Source organism: Furipterus horrens, unplaced genomic scaffold, assembly GCF_987537825.1.
Source record: "Furipterus horrens unplaced genomic scaffold, mFurHor1.1.pri manual_scaffold_6, whole genome shotgun sequence".
Classification (NCBI taxonomy): domain Eukaryota; kingdom Metazoa; phylum Chordata; class Mammalia; order Chiroptera; family Furipteridae; genus Furipterus; species Furipterus horrens.
Genome location: NW_028327176.1, coordinates 69,022,072 through 69,040,781, shown reverse-complemented (window position 1 = coordinate 69,040,781; position 18,710 = coordinate 69,022,072). Strand labels below are relative to the sequence as shown.

General features: G+C 51.3%; 1 protein-coding gene and 1 long non-coding RNA gene across 3 annotated transcripts in view; one reads left to right on the top strand and one right to left on the bottom strand.

Annotated features, from left to right (window-relative positions):
- The window catches only part of PAX8 (paired box 8), a 51,980-nt gene that overhangs the window by 5,373 nt on the left and 27,897 nt on the right, over positions 1–18,710 (bottom strand). Inside the window, exons 4-10 of one of the 2 annotated variants that reach the window (XM_090281712.1) lie at positions 16,520–16,717; positions 15,136–15,224; positions 14,718–14,843; positions 14,282–14,457; positions 10,036–10,156; positions 9,400–9,606; positions 2,720–2,821 (exon numbers count right to left, since the gene is read on the bottom strand). In XM_090281712.1, coding sequence (XP_090137838.1) covers positions 2,720–2,821; positions 9,400–9,606; positions 10,036–10,156; positions 14,282–14,457; positions 14,718–14,843; positions 15,136–15,224; positions 16,520–16,717 — 1,019 coding nt within the window. The remainder of the gene's footprint in view (positions 1–2,719; positions 2,822–9,399; positions 9,607–10,035; positions 10,157–14,281; positions 14,458–14,717; positions 14,844–15,135; positions 15,225–16,519; positions 16,718–18,710) is intronic. The other variant, XM_090281711.1, reaches the window with a different exon arrangement.
- LOC150006428 (uncharacterized) lies at positions 994–16,999 on the top strand. Its single transcript, XR_016511944.1, has 5 exons — positions 994–1,084; positions 2,092–2,299; positions 9,923–10,048; positions 10,588–10,933; positions 12,191–16,999. It is a non-coding gene; the product is annotated as an uncharacterized LOC150006428 (long non-coding RNA).

Here is an 18,710-nt window from a genome sequence, read left to right as displayed (position 1 = left end):
ATAGATGGATGAACAGATGGGAATAAATGGGTGAATGGGTGAAAGGATACATAGATGCATAAATGGAACAATAGATGGATGATGGACAGATAGATAGATGGACGAATGGATGGAAGGATGAAAGAATGGATGAGAAAATGTAAGTATATATGAAAAAAAATGTGTGTAAAGATGAATGGAAGAAAAGATGGATAGATGAGTGGATGGATGGATCAAACTATCTCTGAAGCTGTTGGTTTGGCTCCAGAACTGGTGTGAGCATCATTAGCTATGCTAATGGGTCAGGGCGACAACAACAACAACAATTAAAAGGCAAAACAAGAGAAATCTGTGTCCTGTCTTGTTCCTGTGTTGCTGTCCTATAGCTGGTGTGTCATTATTTCTGGGATGGTGGGAGGCAGTGTTGAGTGGTTGACATGGCTTTAGGTTTGAAATCAAAATACCTGTTTTGAACAACTCAGTCACTTAGTCTGGTTATAACACTGAGCACACCACTTTGCTTTTCTAAACTTGTTTCCTTGTCTTTATAAAAGTAGGATAATACCAGTTTCCCAGGTTTATGGTAAGGATAAATGAGAAATAGTGATATCTATGAATGGCCGGGCACACAGAAGTGCAGAATAAGTGATGTCTTTCTTTCTTCCACAACTGACTGAAGATTGTCATTAACATGCCTTGCTTGAATCATTTATTATGTATATAGCACATAGTAGGTGCTTAATGAAGGTTTATTGATTTTAATGGAAAGAACCCTCACTATCACTGGGAGATTGTGGCCACTGGTAAGAGATGGACAAATAATTTTTCTACAAAAAATTCCTCAAGAATTTATTTGCACCATGAAGTTTCTAGGGACCAGGTGAAACAAATAGCAGCGCGTTTTCTGAAAACCAGATTTGCATGTAACTTATTGGGAGCCAATCCACCCCACAAGGCAAGGCCCCTCCCTTTTGCAACTCCCTTTTGTAGTGGATGTTGTGGCTGTGCTGTATTTCTGTCCATAACACCCACGCAGAATGAGGTCTTTCTGGAAACAACCTGGGGGCCTTTGATGAGAGGCCCAAGACTTCCAGCTACCTCACAGGTCAGACTCTGGGCCCCAGGAACCCTTTGCCCTGGGCCTGCCCCTGGGGATGATTCATAATTAAGAGAAAAGCCCTGGGCTTTATGTTTCTTCCTCCCCTCTAAGCAGGCGGCAGGGGAAGGTGGAGAGGTTGGAAGAGGGGTGGGGGAGCCGACTGGAGCCTGGGATTTTGATTGAGAGTCCCCATTATCCACACTCTTAAAAAAATAACCGAATCTTTTCCTTTTTTATCTTGACCAATCTCATTTCACGCTCCAGAAGAGGAAGGGAGGGAGGGAGGGAGTCCAGGGCCAGGAGGGAGAGAGGAGTCAGTATTCTGTATTTTCAACGCTGCATTAAGCACATCGCCACGGTAACCAGGCAGCAACAAGTGCCAGCTCAGCAGGTTCCCAGGGAGCACGGAGCCTCCTTCCCTCCCTCCATTCTCCCTCCCTTCCCTCTGTCCAGGAGAGCGCAGTCCCCTGCCTCACACAGGTCACCAGCATAGGTGGCTAGCAAAGACAACCCCTGCCAGGGGGCAGGGAAGCAGGCCTGAGAGAAGGTGCTGTCTCTGGGGTCAGGCCAGGGCACCTGGCCCAGGGTGGGCATGGGGGTCACAGAAGCTGTGATTCAGCCCCTTCCAAAAGCTCCAGGTCCTCAGACCCCTGGGCAGTGAAAACGGTTTAATTTTATCCTTCTCATCCTTCCTACATGGTTCCTAAGAGAGACACTTGCCCAGAGAGACTTCTTGTTCTCCCCACTTGTCCGGACCTTGACACCTTGGGTCACTGTTGGGTGACCACGCTGGTTGACAAAGAAACCTAAATGACTGGCAGGGAGGGTTCCACCACAGTCCAGTGATGATGGAGAAACGCCCCCAGCTCATCTCACACTCTTGCAGTACCTTTAGAGTATCTAGAACATGGGTCCTGCCCATGAAGGGTTAAGGGAATGTGAGGTGTGTTAAGGGGGCTATATTTCAACCATTATCACCATCACCTATACTTATTCATATTTAAATATTACAGAAAGGTAAACTGAGATTCACCAGTTACACAACCAGAAGACCATGGGTTACTTAAAGGCTGCGTTTGTTTAGCTGCCAGTGTTTTGCAGCCCCAGGACCCTCCATCAGGAATCCCTGAATGGATGGAAGAAGTGGTGGAGCTTGGATTTCAGCAGCAGTCTGCCTCAGCTGCTCCCTTTACATCATGATGGGTGACGTGGGAGTATCTGGTAAGAAGGAAGCTGAGCTGGGGAGACTAAGGGAGCCAGGACTGCACTGCAGTCTCCAGACATTTACAAAGAGATGCACTTGCAACTGGCTCAGTTGGTTGGGAGTTGTCCTGCAAAGCGAAATGTTGCTGATTTGATTATTGGTCAGGGAATGTGCCTGGATTACAGGTTTGGTACCTGGTCAGTGCAACCAACTGATGTTTCTCTCTCACATCAATGTTTCCCTCTGCCCCCCAACCCAATTTCTCTAAAAATAAATAAATAACATTTTGAAGAAAAAGAGAGATGCACCCCTTGGTCCACCCTCCAGTACCCTTTGGGATGGCTACGCATGGGACACACCCCTCCTCTTGCTCTGCCTTTGGCCAACACTTCCTCTTTGCAATACTCCCCCAACCCCTGTGCAGCCCATCCTCTTACCTGCCACCATGCCTGCGATGGCGGAAGAGGCATAGCTGCCCTGTCCGCTGGTGGGGATGTGGGGTGGGTATCCGGGCAGTGTGGGCCCCACCATCTCTCGCCCTGGAAAAACACAGCAAGGAGTCATCCGTGGGGCTAGAGGAAGCCCCTGCACTTACTGCTTTACTTCCTGCAGGATGAGTGAGCCTTCCCTCTTGTGATGCTCACTCTCTCCCAGGCTAGTCTCCAAACCCACGTCCTCCTTCCTCTCTCCTCCACTGTGCACAGGCTCCACCACGAAGAGAGCGTGGCTATTGCAGTCCTGTGTTGTTCCCTGTTCTCCAGTGATTTTGTTTATGTGAATCTTATTCAACCATAAAATACCACGGTATCAGAGGGAGGTTGGAGGTTATGTCTTCTGGGTCCTCATTATCCTCCACAGCATCAAGCATCATAGCAGTGGGCACAGCTGGCCTAAAGACATTAGAGGTCACCGGACTCAGAGCTCACGTCCTTTCAGCCCCAGCTCTGAGCAGAACCAAGAACAAGGCCCTATGTAGGGTGGCATAGGTATGGCCTGCTGGCCTAGTACTATCCTTTTTCAGACCCACGGCAGACACTGCTAATCAATTACTGCACTCTTTTTCCACTGAGCCAGAGAGGAGGTTCCTCCTCCTTTTCCTGGCCTGACAGGTGTATACAACCTATTAGAGTTATAAGGGACACGAAACCTACTAGCTATCCTCAACCTGGAAAACAGACATTGGCTTACATGTGCATTTACACACAACCACAAACCCTACATCTGTTGGTCCCATTCCTAAAAAAAAAAAACATTTACAGGCAGACTCACATCTCTTTGTTCATCTATATTTGTGGGTAATGCTCTTGCCCTGGTGACACTGAGACGCTCTGTGAGGGCCCGACTTCCCTGGCTCCACCTGTCCTCTATATCAGGAAGTCAAACCTTTCCATTTTGGAGACCCCACATGACCTGGTGAGTTTCTTTCCATCTTCACCCTTGCTAACAGCCACATGTCCCTCAATCCGTTGCTCTTTCTTATGACCTGCAGGTCCAAATCAGGCTCCCTCATCAAGGATTCTTGGCATGGTGATGATGCATGATGGCCTGCCCAGGTTATGACCACTGTCCCAGTGTATTTATTAATAATGCCCGTTTCATTCTCAAAGTGCCCCAGTTTGAAGGATGAATTAATTGGTTATCTGAGCTCTTGAGGATCTTCCAGGGTTTCTCAAGCTCAGCATGACTGACCTTGGGGTTGGATTACTCTTTGTGTGAGGCTGTCCTCTGCATTGTAGGATATTCAGGACCATCCCTGGCTTCTACCCACTGGATGCCAGTAGCAGTTCCCACCCAGTGTGATAATTCAGAAATGTCTCCAAATATTGCCATATGTTCCCTGGTTACAAAACTGTCCCTGGTTGAGCACCACTGTGTTAGATTGTGATCATTTTACCCAACTCCTTCTGCCTCTTCCACACTGGGGGCTGCTATCTCTCCTAGGACTTATATGGGCCCCTCTGAGTCCCTGTCAACCAATTTACCAAGTCCATCCCCTCTATGGCACTGCCTGTCCAACTTCCCTCCCGTCAGTCCCAGTAGGTCCTTCATATCCCAGCATTTCAGGGGGTGCCTGGTAATGATGGAAGGGAAGGCATATCCATGGAAATCGATGAACTGTCTAAACCACAGTGACTAACTCCTCCTTACCTCTCTTTCTAGAGAGTCCCTGAAGGCAAGGTCTTCATTCAACAGATACTTATGAGTATGAGGTACTAGATACTTTTCTGACCACTTGGGGATACAGCAGGAAGCCAGAATGCCAAATTAGCAAGACCAGGCACTAAGTCCTGATGGGGCACAGACTAGGATGGGCACTGGGAGCCAAGCCTAGGGGATTAACAAACAGTACCAGGCCTACTGGACTTCTGTTCTTCCTTTGGAGGGAAGCGTCTAGGAATTTGAGGACCTCGGTTCTTATTTGGCTTCTGTGGCTCACATCCCAAGTGCCCTTAGACCAGTCACCTTCTTACCCCAAGCTTCAGTTCCTTCACATGCACGATGGGAAAAAAAAAGAAGGGACACTTATGCACCTTATCACTATTACTATCTTATCACTATTGCTATGATGTTATCAGTGCAACAAGTAAACACTCATTAGTGCAATGAAGACATTCTATAAATTGTTACATGTCAAAGGAGCCTTTTAGAATATATCTTATTTGAAATGAGTTATTAGTGAAACTGCATGAATGTGTTGATAAAAATAAACAGCACCCTAATTTGTTTGACCTTTAATACAATGTCTAGCTGTGAATAGTGCTAGGCCAAACAGAATGGAAGATGCTGGAATTCTACAGATGGGTTCAGGGCACTTGACACAGGGTCCAAGCAAGCAAGGGGCTGGAAATGTTGGTGAGGAAGAAGGAATTTTAGCATATTTCGAAGTAGCAGGAGAAGGATGCAGAAGGCATACTGAGGTACCATCTTATCTTTCTTCAAAGAAGACTGTAGTATGGTCAGTTCTCAGACTCAGCCCTCAGCCCTTGGACCAAGCACCTGGCCAGGAGCCCATGAGAGGGAAGGAGTGAGTAACGTGACGGCTCTAAGGGTGGAAGGAATACAGAGGGTGGACAGGAGGCTCAAGCAGGAGAGTGATGGGAGAGGTGGTGGTTGATTGAAACCTGTTGACTTCTCTCTTCCTTTTTCCCTACTTCTTCCTCTCAAGGGGGGCGGGCGGGGCCTAGGTCCAGGCCAGGCTCAGGGACACATTACAGTACTTAATTTCTCTGAACTGTATCTTCCTTTCTGTGTCTTGAGGAGCTGGGTTGGATGAGAGATGGTTAAGTGGATTCACCTTACTTCCTGATTGATTGCCAGGGGCCTCCAGGTGCACTGTGTTGAGGATTCTGAGGCTCTGTCTGTGCCTTTTGCGAGAGAGCTGGGGGTGAGGAGGTCAGTCTTGGCTCTCAGGCCACCTATTTGCAGGACTGGCCTAGCCTAGGTACTCTCCAGGGCTGTCCTGTCCCTTCTGTTTCCTAACCCTGCTGCTTCTTGAGCAGCTCAGGGGACAGAGCACCAGGGCACATACTCTACCTAAGCTACAACTTACTTCAGTCACAGTTGCCCCCTTGGTCCCATCCCATGAGAACTAGCCCCCAAACTGTTCTTGGAAATTGAATTCATCAGTCTCATTCTCCTGTATTCTGAGATTTTAATATTTGTCACTCCTTGGTCACCTAATTTCCTCCCAGGAGAGCAGGGATTTCTGACCCAAATGCTGGAGCAGACCCTGATGGCCTCCTCCCATGACCTTGGTCTCCTGGACAGGCCAGTAAGGCTCTCTTCAGGGCAGGCCTCTCCCAGACTGTGGTTCCGGAAACTTTCCTTTCAGTCCCACAAAACTCATTGCTTCAATTCCTTAAACACATGGTTTCTTCCCCCAAAGCCAAGAACCTTGCCACCTTCCTAGAAATGAAACCACGGAAGCTGTGAGGGGAGGCCCTCCATCACAACCTGACCATGCCCACTTATCCACCTATTTAAAACTATTCACCATAAGTATATGTTTGGTTTGTAGTTCTATCTCCTCTGTATTCAAATGTACTTCCAATATGGTCATATTTTTAAGAAGTTGGCATAAGAAAACACTAGCACCTAGGTATATTGGTAATCTTGTAAATATTGGTGGAGAGGAGGGTCAGAACCATGGTGTGGAGGAATTCAGAGGGCAGAGGTGGTTTCAGACTATTTTATTTGTCCCCTTTGATGTCTGCCCTCTATGTGACCCTTTTCAATTCCTTATCTTGTTCTAATAGCAAGGGGAATTTATGGCGATCCAGAAATCTCTCTGGCAAGACTAAATATAATTTTGCACAAAAGGATGGAGGCGGGTAATGGACTCTTTGATGATAAAACCAAACTCAGAGCCTTCTGACCGGCTGAGCTGGAGTGAGCCCTGGAGCAGCCAGGACCAGGCACCTCCAGATCGTTCCTGGCAAGTGTGTTGGGACCCCAGACTGGACATATGAAGGGAACTGGGGGAAATGTGTGGCAACCTTACGTTCCCCAAACCATGATGCTGCTTCATTCTTGGCTGGTTTAGGGAGAAGCTGAGAGTCAGAGGAGAGTCAGAACCTTTGGGTTGGGAAGGAAGTGACCTGGGGAGACTGTGAAGCGGGCAAAGTTTGTAGGAGGCAGCAGGAGGGTCCTCAGCAAGCCTCGGAGAGGAGGGCCCACACAGGCAGGGGCTGAGCTGGTCATGGAATGAACACTCACTGCCTCCCTCCTCTCCCCTTGGTCCTGGCTTCCTTTCCTTTCTTTTCAATTTACCTCTTCCTCCCTTGAATAGGTTTCTAGTCCCCCTCACCCCCCACTATCAAGATCCTTCTCCCGCTCACCTCTTACCTTTCCTTCTCCCTATGTGGCCTCCAAGTCTGCTCACCATGGTTCAGCCACATGGTAGGTATTTAGGTCCAGTCTTGACCAGGGGCCACATGTGGACACTCTTTAAGGCGCTCTAGGCTAACACCCTGGGTTCAACACCAGCCATCACATGCCTTGTGCCTGGGCCACAGGGCTGGCCCAACTTTGTAAACTGAGACCCTGACTTGCTCCCTACTTTTGGCAACATGCCAAGACCCCAGTTCCTTGAACCTGGGCACTGCTTGCTCTTCTCAGAGCTCCTGACTCTGTGTTGGTTGGGCCCTTGGGCTGGCTATCAGCCTTCACAAGGGTCACACCCTGAACCTCAGCATCACCTGGGCTTGAGTTGGGGCCACCAGCCTGAAAAACACGTCGAAGCTGTGCATTTGCTGCCTGAATGACCCCAGGTGTCTGCTGTCAGCTGTTCTGCCCCATGGTGCATGTCCCACAGCTGGTCTGCAGAGAGGGCATGCCACTAAACTAAGAGCTGAGAAAAGTTAAAATCGTCCCCTGATTTGACTGCATGGTGATAGGGGTGCTTGAAGCCTCAACAGGATATCAGAGAGGGCAGAGTGTGGGGGCTTTGAGGCACTGGGTTTGCCCTGGACTGTTTCAGCTGTCCTTTGTACCAACACCCAGGCTGTGCTCTGGGACATCTGTTCTTCCCCCTTGCTTGGATGGTTTTGCTTCCCAGACTCACATGCCGTATCCACACCCTCATCTCTTACCTACCTCACTTTGGTCCACCTAACCTTGGCCTGCAGTTCACAAGAGACAGGCGGGCCCACGCAGTTGTGGCCAGTCCAGCCTCTTCTGCTCCCCCTTTCTCCTCCCTGCCCCCCATCCCTTTTTCTCTGGCTGATATCACCCCACCCAGGTCAGATTTTTCTCCTTTCCTCACTTTGGTCAAAACAAATGAACCATCTCTGCTGACTTAACCCTCTTTTGAAATCTGAACTGAGTCAACATTTTCTTTCTTGCTTCCCATTCACTGGGTTCCCTTTATTAACCCTTTACTTCTGTGCCCACCTCTTCTAAGATAATTTTCCCATCAGACGTGGGGGTGCACAGAGGAAAATTTCCAGACACCCCCAGAGGTGTAGAATTGTTATAAGAGAGGGTGGATGAACTTGGGTAAGATGACCCGTGCGTGGTCCCTCCTAGAGGTGGAGCTCTTGCTCTTCTAGAGCAGTGGTTTTCAGGTCCAAGGACTCTCAGGGCACAGAGTCCTGGCTTCAAGCAGAGCCATTCTTCAGTTGTCTGGCTTGGGACCTGACTTCGTAAAAGTACTCCTTTCAAGTGAGAGTTGCAAGGCCCCCAGTACATTTGAAAACTAGTGGTCAGAAGGACTGTCCCCTTTATGCCTCCCCCATGGGTCCTGGTTCAATGCCCGGGGCCCACACCTAAAACTGACTCATAGTTGTGGGGGCCCTTCAGATATCTGAGGACTGTTATGGGACTCTGCCCCCATAACAGGCTCTACTTCACTTCTCTGCCCAAGCCAAATACTTCACTGTTTCAACCTTCTGCCAGGGAGACCCAGCCCTGCCAGGGTCTGACGCACAGGGCACACTAGGCCGAGCCTGACCTGTCCACACCCATTCCTACTCAGGGCCCCAGCCAGGCCCTTCTCCCTGGACCTGCCTACCCTCAATATAAGGAGGTTTACTCTAGATGCCCCTAAGGTGCTTCCAACTTGAATGCTTTGAGGAGCTGAGACTCTCAGGTGGGTGAGCTGCTCTGCTGAGTGTCCTTCAAGGGTGATGCTGTGAATCTTGCACGGCGGAGGTACATTGTGGAGACCCAGCTGTGACTGATCTGCTGTCTTCTTCAGAAATTTGATCCATAAATTGGTTCCAAAATCCAATGCCTCTTTTACTCCAGAGTTTTGTCAATTTTTTCCTTCTTTAAAAATTTTTTTACCCAGATCAAGTGTTCACCATTTCACAGCACCTGGCTCCTGGCCTTGGGGTCCCTGCTCTTCCATGGGGCCTTGGGATGAGGTTCTGGAAATCTACCAAGCACCCACTTCCAGGCACCCCCAGAGTGCCTGCCCCCTACGGCCTGATTTTGCTGCGTAGAGACCCACCCTTATTCTGGCGCCTGCAACAGTTACCAGAGGAATTCGGGAAGAGGCTGATGGTGGATAGAACTGAGGGCAAGAGAAGGGACTGGGCCCCTTGGAACCAGGGGATCGGCCCTGAGGACCCTCCCACCCCCACGAAGGCTGCAGGCCCAGACCTCCCTGTCATACCTGAGAGGAGGGCCTGGCCCGCGAGCTGCCCATACATGGAGGCAGCATGGGGAAAGGCATTGAAGGGCGGGACCGAGGCTCCCGCTGGGACCCCAGAGCCGACTTGCTGCAGGTCCAAAAAGGCGGAGCTAGATAAAGAGGAAGGGGTGGAGCTAGAACTGGACACCTCGGGGCTTTCCTGCTTTATGGCGAAGGGTGAATGAGGATCTGCCAGGGCGGGAGACAAGGAGAGAGGGTGAGATGATGGTGGGAGCATGCATAACCAAGCCATGAGATGGGGGGTGGGGTGCGGGGCTCAGGGCAGCAGGCAACCTGTCCGAGAGGGGCTGGGCTGGGCGCTCCTCCCGCTGTGTGAGGCAGGGAGCAGCTCTACCTCTGCTTTGCCTCTGACAGTGTAAACAGGGGGCTGCTGTGCCTGCCGCTTTGGCCGAGGGGTCATAGGCAGAGGAGGGGCCGAGCTCAGAGGGTAAGACCTCGGGGCCCACCAGGAGGCCCAGCCAGCACAGCCCTCTCTTCTCTCCAGGTCCAGGGCCCTAATACCTTCCTCCTCTCGCTGGCCATGCCCTGCCTTCACCTGCCCTCCAGCCCATCTTGGCAGCCCGGGCCACGTGGCCCAGGAGATTCTGGGCATCCTACCTGTCACCATGGGGTAAGTCTGGTGAGTCGAGAGGTTGCGCCCCAATGGTGTGTTGGAAGTGGTTAGGGTGGCCTTCCCATCATCCAGGGCACTGTTGAGAAGGGGCAGTGGGTAGAGGCCCTGAGGAACAAAGAGAAGTCAACATAGAGGCCCCTAGAGCAAATCTTACCTGCAGCCATCATTCTGAAAACACTCCCACATTGTCCCCTTCTCCTGCTCATTCTTTTTTTTTTTTTTTTTTTTGTCTCCCCCTGCTCATTCTTGACTTTACTTAGTGTGTTTAATTGATTCTTATTCTCTGAGTCACAGCCCCACTGTCCTTCCCTAAATCCCAGACTCAAAGCCATCCCTCTGCAGCTGGCTCGTGACCTGTTCAGCAGGCACAGGATGGAGTGTCTCCTTCTGAAGACCTCACCCTGGTTGGACGGCAGGTCCCCCTTCTTGTCTGCTCCCACAGTGTGAACCCACCAAGGACAAGATGTGGGGTCGAGCCTTGGGCCCAAAGGACTGTGTATAGTGCTTCACTTGGTCATTTATTTCTCTCCAAATAGGAAACGTGGGTGCAGAAAGGTCAAGAAACTTGTTACTCTTTCTTAAGGGGCAGAACCAGGATTTAACTCAAGGGTCTGGCTCCTGCACCATGCTCCCAGCTGCTGCCCTAAACTGGCTAACATCATCACCACTTCTGACATCTGTGAAGAGCTTTGCCTTTATTATCCTGATCTGATCCCCTGGCAACCCTGTGATGTGGGCAAGCAATGGTGTGTCTGTTTTCTGTGTGGAGAGCCTAAAGCCCTGAGGTCTTTATGAAACAGGGACTACACTGTGGACACCTGCCCCTGGCCCAGGTGCTCTCCCCTTCAGTAACACGGCAGACATGGTTCGCCACCAGAACAGGTGAGTTTCCTTTCTCTCTCACCATATCCAAGCAAATAGAAATGTTCAGGTGCAGCTTGAAGATGATATTTAGGTTAACTTTGTTTGAAAAACTCTGTATCAAGTACCTGAGATTTTCTTTATTAAGACCTCATGTTAGATTCTCCTGGCCTCTGTGGACACAAGCGAGGCCATCCCCTAAGATGCTCCCTCCAGACAGAAGTTGTTTGGTTCCAGGGTGCACACATCACTCTTCCCCGTGGTCCCTCCCACCAGAGGACAAGGCAGCCCACACAGTGCACATTGTCCCCACAAGAAGGTTGCGCACATCACAAATGCGCTATGTGAAACCGCAAAACTGAGCTAAAGGAATGCTTCCTGGATACAATTGCTTCCAGTAACTTCCATTGCACTGGCTCTCCAAGGAGGCACAGCACTTCCCAGGTGCATGTCAGGCACTTCTGGAAGCCACAGTCAATTCTGGAGGCCACTAGGGCACTGTTATTAGGCAGAGCAATTACTGCCTTGGTGGTGCTATGCCTCCAATGGGGCCGGCTTCAAGGTAGCGTGGAGATGCTTACAGCATAGCTTAACAAAATCGAATAAAATACCTAATTTCTAGAGAGGGTAAGGCAAGTTTAGAATGCCTTATAAATGTGTTGATTCCATACCAAAATACCTGTTGAAATCCCATAGCTGTTCCAAAGTCCAGGAAATTCTGTGAATAAAACCCAAACCTATATAGCCAGATATTTTGGTGCTATTGCACAGAATGGCTTTCCCATGTCAGCGATGAGTGGATTTCTCATGGGGACTGAACTTGGATTGGGGTGCAGAGTGACATGATGTTTTAGAACTTAGGTGACCCCTGGTTCTGCACTAGCAGCCAAGCAGCTTTAGTGTTCTGACTTCTTCGAGCCTTGATTGCCTCGCCTGTATAGCAGGGGCAATTGGATCTGCTTCTTGAGGCTGCTGTAAGGGCTGAGGTGCTGCACATACGTATGGAGCGCGCAGCACAGAGTGCCCGGGAACAACGTGTGCTCTATAAATAGTTATCGGAGGCATTATTATTTCAGTTATCTGAAGAGTCAGGAGCTGCCAAATTCTCAGTCTCTGTCACTCTACCATTCACTTCTGTTGATCTGCTGCTCAGTGCACTTAAAAAACAGAGGAACGAGAGCTGCAGAGACTCCTAACTAAGCCTGGTAGTGAAACAGGAACAGAGATAAGGCCACATGATGCTTCTGTTGAACACTTGCTCTCTTTTTGATTTTACAGAAAAGATGGCTTGTCTTGCTCCACCCTGAGTCCAGGTGTGAGGACTTGTGCTCCTCTCAGCTGCCCAGGCCAGAGGCGCCCTTGCCCTTGCCCTTGCCCTTTCCATGCCAGGTGAGCGGACTCAGGTGTTCCTTTGGCTGCACTGTCAGTCACCAAGGGTGAGAGAGGCACCACATTGGGCTGGGCTCTCCCTGCCCCCCCAGAAGCCAGATGAACGATGACCAGCAGGTGACTCATGGGGGAAGAGAAGGGTCGCTGATGGACATGCTGGGCCTCAGTCTCCTTGTCTGGAGAATGAGGGTTTGGAGCAGTTCCATGGCTTGCAAACCCTCTTTTCCAGTCTTCCACTAAGAACCTACCTAGAAGCACCGCCTCTACCACAGTTGGCCTGTCTGAATGACAACAGAGCCTCAGGTCTGAGCTCTGCAGCGGCTTGCTCCCAGGCCCTCTCTACCCTCCCTGGCATTGGCACATCTGCACACAAATGAGGACACTGGGCTTTGTGGCCCCAATGTCCCTCTAGCTCTGAATCTCTCACTCCACGAATCCCTGGGCAGGTGTGCCAGGCAGCGTGGTGCAGAATCTGTCTCATGATCGAGTGGAGTCCCTCGCGGGGCTCAGGAATGGAGCCAGGGGATGGCTCTGGAGCCCAGCAGGTGCCCAGACCCTGAGCGACAGGGTTCTTCCACTTTGCCAGAACAGCTGGCGCTTGCACGCTGGGCTGTGCAGTTTCCTTTGAGCAGGTGGGGCTCCCACTGCTGCACCCCACTCCCCCCAGAACCATGTGCTAACTCTTGATGAGCACCCAGCCCTGTCCCCAGGTCTGCTGACAGCCAGCTTTCTCTGCACCCCTCGTGGCTGCCACAGCCCAGGCTGATAAAATTGCTGACGCAGATTGCCTGTCCAGCTGCAGGCACTGGCATGGGCCCAGCTGCCCAGACAGCCACTGGCAATGGTACAGATGATTGGAAGCATCATCCCATTGTCTTACTCAGATCTGAAAGGCATACATGTTTGCCTCCCTCCTGGACAATGACAGAGTGAGCAAAGAGGGGGAGCAGACGTCACCCTAAAACTCCTCAGCTGGCCGACTGGCTTGGGTAGGGTGTGAGTGTGGGTGGCGAAGACATGCAAATGTTGACAGATAGCATTGACCAGAAGCAGCCTCCTGGCAGTTCTGTCAGAGCGGTGGAGCTTCACTGGGCCCAGGGGAGACGTCTGCTCTCTCTGCCACCTTCACAGAAGCTGCCCACTATAAATTGTCACCTATCTTGAGCACTAGAAATGAGAATGCCCTTGGAGCTTGCAATTGATTACCTGGATTTCTCAACTGGTTCACTCAACCCACTTTTCCTGAGCATCTATTGTAACAGTAGAGATTTTATAGAGGTGCTCCATGTGCTGCCCACTGTGTCATTACACCTGTGTCCCCTGGACAACTGCGATCCAGTGTAGAAGTGGCCAGGAGTGACAAGCAGAAGCACAGGAGGGAGAGGGGACACACACCTTGCAGGTGGGGTGGGGGTGGAGAGAATTCATGGGCAAAGGGATGCTTGAGCTGAGTCATAATGGCTGAGCGGTACTTTTCCAGGCAGAGCAGTGGGAGGAAAGGCATTCTGCACGGAGGCACACGGTGTCCCAGAGCAGAGAGGTGTGAACGAGAGTGCATGCTCAGGACGTGAGTAATGCGGGGTCATGGGGTGTGCAGGCGTGAGTGGCCGGAGGTGGGACTGGAAGTGCTGGTTGAGGTCATGGTGTAAAGGCTTTGGGCTGCAGCTTAAAGCTGTGGGACCTGACCCTGCGGTCTGGGGAGGTGCTGAGGGCAGGGGGGTGGCACAACTCCTGAAAGGGCTGAGCTCAGTAGGGGTGAGGGAAGGCAAGAAAGGGAGGAGGAAGGGGAGAAGGAAGTACCAGCATCTGGTGAAACAGCAGATGTTTTGGGCTTGGAGCTGCATGAAACTGGTGCCCCGAGCCATCAAAGCAACTTCTGGCTGCTCTGGTGGCAGGACTGAAGGCAGATCAGGGGTCTTCAGAGACCGTGCCCTGCTCAACCCGGCCCACCGCAGCTCACCTCCACACCCTGCTTCTCACCTGCTCCCCTTTGGTGTGGCTGGGGGAGGCGTAGGCCTCAGAGTAGTGCTGCCGCTCAAAGGGGCACTCGAGCGGCTCAAGGTGATGCTGGCTGAAGGCGTCTGTGCGGAGGTGCTTGCGGGGCCCGCTGCTGCTGCTCTGGGAGTCGATGCTCAGCCGGCAGCTGTCCTGGTCACCTGGCATCCCCAGGCAGGGAGAAAGCATTCAGGGACCCATTTACCCATCCCCCTGCCAGTGTGGAGAGGCAGGCTGAACTGCAGAGGGAGGGAAAGGACCCAGTCCTGAGCCTCGGAGCCTCAGAGAAAGGCCACATACTACAGGCCGGGAGTTGCCAAGACTACAAAGTCCTGGGCTGAAGGGGGACTTTTGCTCCATCGGAGCCTGAGCAAACTGCCCTCCTACACCCCAACCTTCCCTCCATGCCCCCCACACTCACTGTCATCCATCTTTCTTTTGCTGTCGCTGCCGGGCTGGGCAATCCCCAGCAGCCCATTGATGGAGTATGTGGAGCCCAGAGAGTCGGACTGGGGTGACTCCGGGGGTGTCACAGCCGAGCTGGGAACTGCAGGGCATGAGAGGGACAAAGTCAGGTTGTGGGAGGGACACGCCTGAGAGTCCCTACCACCAGCACGGAGGAGTCAGGAGGCAGGTGGGAGGGATACTAGAGTCGAGGTAGTGTGATGTGCTTCCTGAGGATCTCAGTGACTCATCCCTGGAGCCCAGCAAGGCTTTGTCCCCACAGAAGCACTCAGTCCACACCCGGAGCAGGCCATGTGCGCATGTGTGTGATCCCATGTGTGCACAGGTGGACATGTGTATGCAGGGGAGTATGCCTGCAGGCCCTCGACACTCACTCAGCGTGTGTCCTGGGCTCAGGGACTTGGTGCCCACGCAGCTGTCCATGGGGAGATTGAATGGCTGCTGCACTTTGGTCCGGATGATTCTGTAAGGAAGGAAGGAAGGCCGGTAGAGAGAAGAGGGGGAAGCAGGACCCGTGGCTGCCCCAGATCCAGTTGCCTTTTTGAAGTCCCACTTGGGTGTCTTAAACGCACCTCACACTCAACCTGTCCACATCACAACCATGATCTTACTCCTTACATCTGGTCCTTCCCAGTGTTCCCATCTCATGGCTGGTACCATCAGTCACTCAAGGCGTAAATACAGGTGGGGCTGAACTGCCTCCCCCCACCTCTGCTGTCAAACTGTCCTTGGGTGCTGTATTCTGACCTCATAACCTGCCCACCTTTGGTCCCTCTCTGCATCTCACTATAGTACCTCAGTGTGCACCACCACCCACACTCTCCTTCCAGGTCATTCACTGGCCACCCCACCCACTCTTGACCTTTCTAGTCTCTTCTTCCTATTGCAGGCAGAATGGACTTTCTGAATGAAAGTCAATCTGCTGCTTAATGCTGCCAAGGGTGTCTCATTGCTCAGGGCAGAGGCAAGAACATGTAACCTGGCCCCTAGCTTCTGAAGGGCAGCCTTTACTGACAGCTGCACCTCAGCCTGGTTCCTGCTCCCCTCCTCTTTATCTACTGGTTTTCTTTCAGCTTCTTGTATAAGATCCTGTTAGCCACAGGGCCTTTGCATGTGCTTTCTCAGAGCTCTTCTCACTTACATTTTTAGCTAGTTAACTCTTACTCATTACTTCTTAGTTAGAGGCATATTTTCATAACTTCCCCAAACTCAGTGACTCCATGCCAGCTCACATACCCTCATGTTCCTCTCTTTAGCAGGGCTAGAGTTGCATTTTTACAATTGTTTGTGTGGGTACTTGAATAGTGTATGCCTTCCCTCTAGTCTGTACAAGTAAGCTCTGCCAGGACAAAGATTTTGTATCCCCAGGGCCTAGCATATAACAACGAATTGTGTGTTTATGAATGAATGAGTGAGTGAGGAAATGAGTGATTAAGATAGTGAGTGAGTCACTGAATGGCTAAACAACTGAGTGAATATATGAATGAGGGGTCTTGTGGCTTAAGAAAGGATGAATTCAAGAATCCTTTTATTGAATGAAAAATGATGTGGTGTGTAAAGAAGGAAACTGTAGGAAGTATAGCCAGGCAGGGAACAGGATGCCTGTGGCCCTGAGGTGGCGAGGAGGTAGGCACCTGCCTTGTGCCTGCGGGCTTCCTGCCCAGCTTGGAGGCCCCTTCCCAGCTTTGCTTCATAAGCCAGGGTCTTCCCCAGGCCTCTTGCAAAACCCCAAGGCCCCTGGCTGCACCTGTCTCTCACCTGTTGATGGAGCTGACACTAGGCACAGTGTCATTGTCACAGACGCCCTCTGCCAGGAGCCGATCTCGGATCTCCCAGGCAAACATGGTGGGGTTCTGCCGCTTGTAGTCCCCAATCTTCTCCACCACCTTTGGGGTAGCCACCTTGGGCTTGGAGCCGCCTATCACCCCAGGTCGGATGCTGCCAGTCTCGTAGTACCTACTCCAATAGACAGCCCATAGATTACCCAGTAGGCAGGTGGATCTCTGTGCACAGACTTAAGAGGGGGGAAACCCCAAAACTAGGGACTTATTTATTAAAAATTGTGTGTTTGTTCTTACATGTTTAAAATTCAGTCACCTTCAAAGTACTCTCCATCTGATGCAATACACCTATCGAGATGCTTTTTCCCACTGCTCAAAACTGTTTTTGAACTCATCGATTTCAATGCCTTTTAGTGCTTCTGCTGTTTTGTGTTTCACCTCTTCCACATCAGGAAAAGTGTTGCCCTTTGGGAACTTTTTTCATTCAGAGGGAAATTAAAAAATAAAATAAAATAAAAAGTCACCTGGGGCGAGATCAGGTGAATAGGAAGGGTAGGAGCACAGGGGGTGGGGGGGCTGGGGGGGTGGGGGGGGTCATGCCAGTTTTGGTCAAAAACTGCTGAATACGCAGCGCTGTGTGGGCAGATGTGATCGTAAATCGCCCATCATGAAATGGGCAAATGTGCTGAAAGAGTCTTCAAAAAGCATTCACTGAAGCCAAACAGTTTCTCACAAAAATACCAGCTGGTACACTGATACAGATGGGTCCCTAGAACACTCAGTGACAGTTTTTTTGGGGTCACCCCTCATAGACAGAGACCCTCATCCCCTCTGAGGCTTCTGGGAAGGGCCACAGGGTAGAGCGTGCCTCCTTGGCTGGCCTCAAATACTTGACCTGCATAGGCACGTTTGCACTGCTGCCTGGCCAGACCCTCTGCTGAGGCACTCACTCCTGGGTGCCTGGCTTCTCCCTTTCCTTTCCCTCTGGCTAGTATGAGCACCTGCTGGGGCCACTTTAGGGGGCATAAAAGATTTCCTTCTAAGAAAGAGAGTGTTCATGTAGGTGCCCTGGGAATCATGGGTTCACAGTGGCATTTTCCTCCGTCCCGCTTCTCCTGGCTACAGCATGACTCGCTCTTCTCTTTGGCTATCCTGGTTTTTTTTTTTTTTTTACCTCTTCCCAGGATGCCAGCTGGGGTCACTGAGCCCTCTGCTGGTTCACCTTTGCTCCCCATCCCTCCACTCCCTTGATGGGCACTGGTTTTCTACCAGGTTACCTGGTTCAGGTTGAAGTCACTCCTCACAAAGTCTGGAATCCCTGCCCTGCCTGTATCTCTGGCCACGTCCAGCTCTTTAAGCTGAGACTTGGCTCCCAGGGTCTCCTCTCCGCCCCTCCCTTCATCCCCAGCTGGCTCCTTATTCTGGAAACTCTCTGGTCTCCTCTGCCATGAAATAACACCCACTCTTCAAATTCTGTCTGTTGCCACCATCTGGGGATCAACTCCTCTCGGGGCCACTCAGCCCATCCCGGGGTCCCCTCTCCTGACCCCAGAAGGTACAACACTCTTCCCCGACAACTTTAGTCAGGAGGCCAGAGATTCCCATGGTTTAGTGACAGGCCCTTTGTCTCTTTAAACCAGAGCTCCTCCCGAATCTGCCCACCCACCTATCCAAACACACATTTATTGGGGAAAGGAGGCAGGTACCCTGAGCTGACTCGAAGCTCCCAACCATCTGCCTTGGGGATGCTTCTTACAGGAGTGACTTTTCAGACCAGGTTATGTGGCTACATCAGCCTGGACGCAGGGCTTTGCTGCTCCTGGTTTCTCCTGAACTTTTGCTTGGTGGTTCTCAGTGCTGGCTTTAGAACATGAGAATCATTTGAGGGGCCTGAACTATACCACACCAGGGTCCTTCCCCCTAAAGTTCTGCTTTAATGGGCATGAGCTGGGGTCTAGACCTTGAATTTTTTTTTTCAATTAAGGTTCCCCAGGTGACTCTAGCATGCAGGGTCCCCTGGTCATCTCATAAAACTTGCAGAATTCAGGCCTGGGTGCTGAAGAGGTTGACACTGGCTGCCAGGGAGGGTGGAGGCCCAGGGACCTGCATTTCATCAAGCAACTCTGTGCTGCTATAGTAGGTGCTCCGGGAGTTACAGTTTGAGAAGC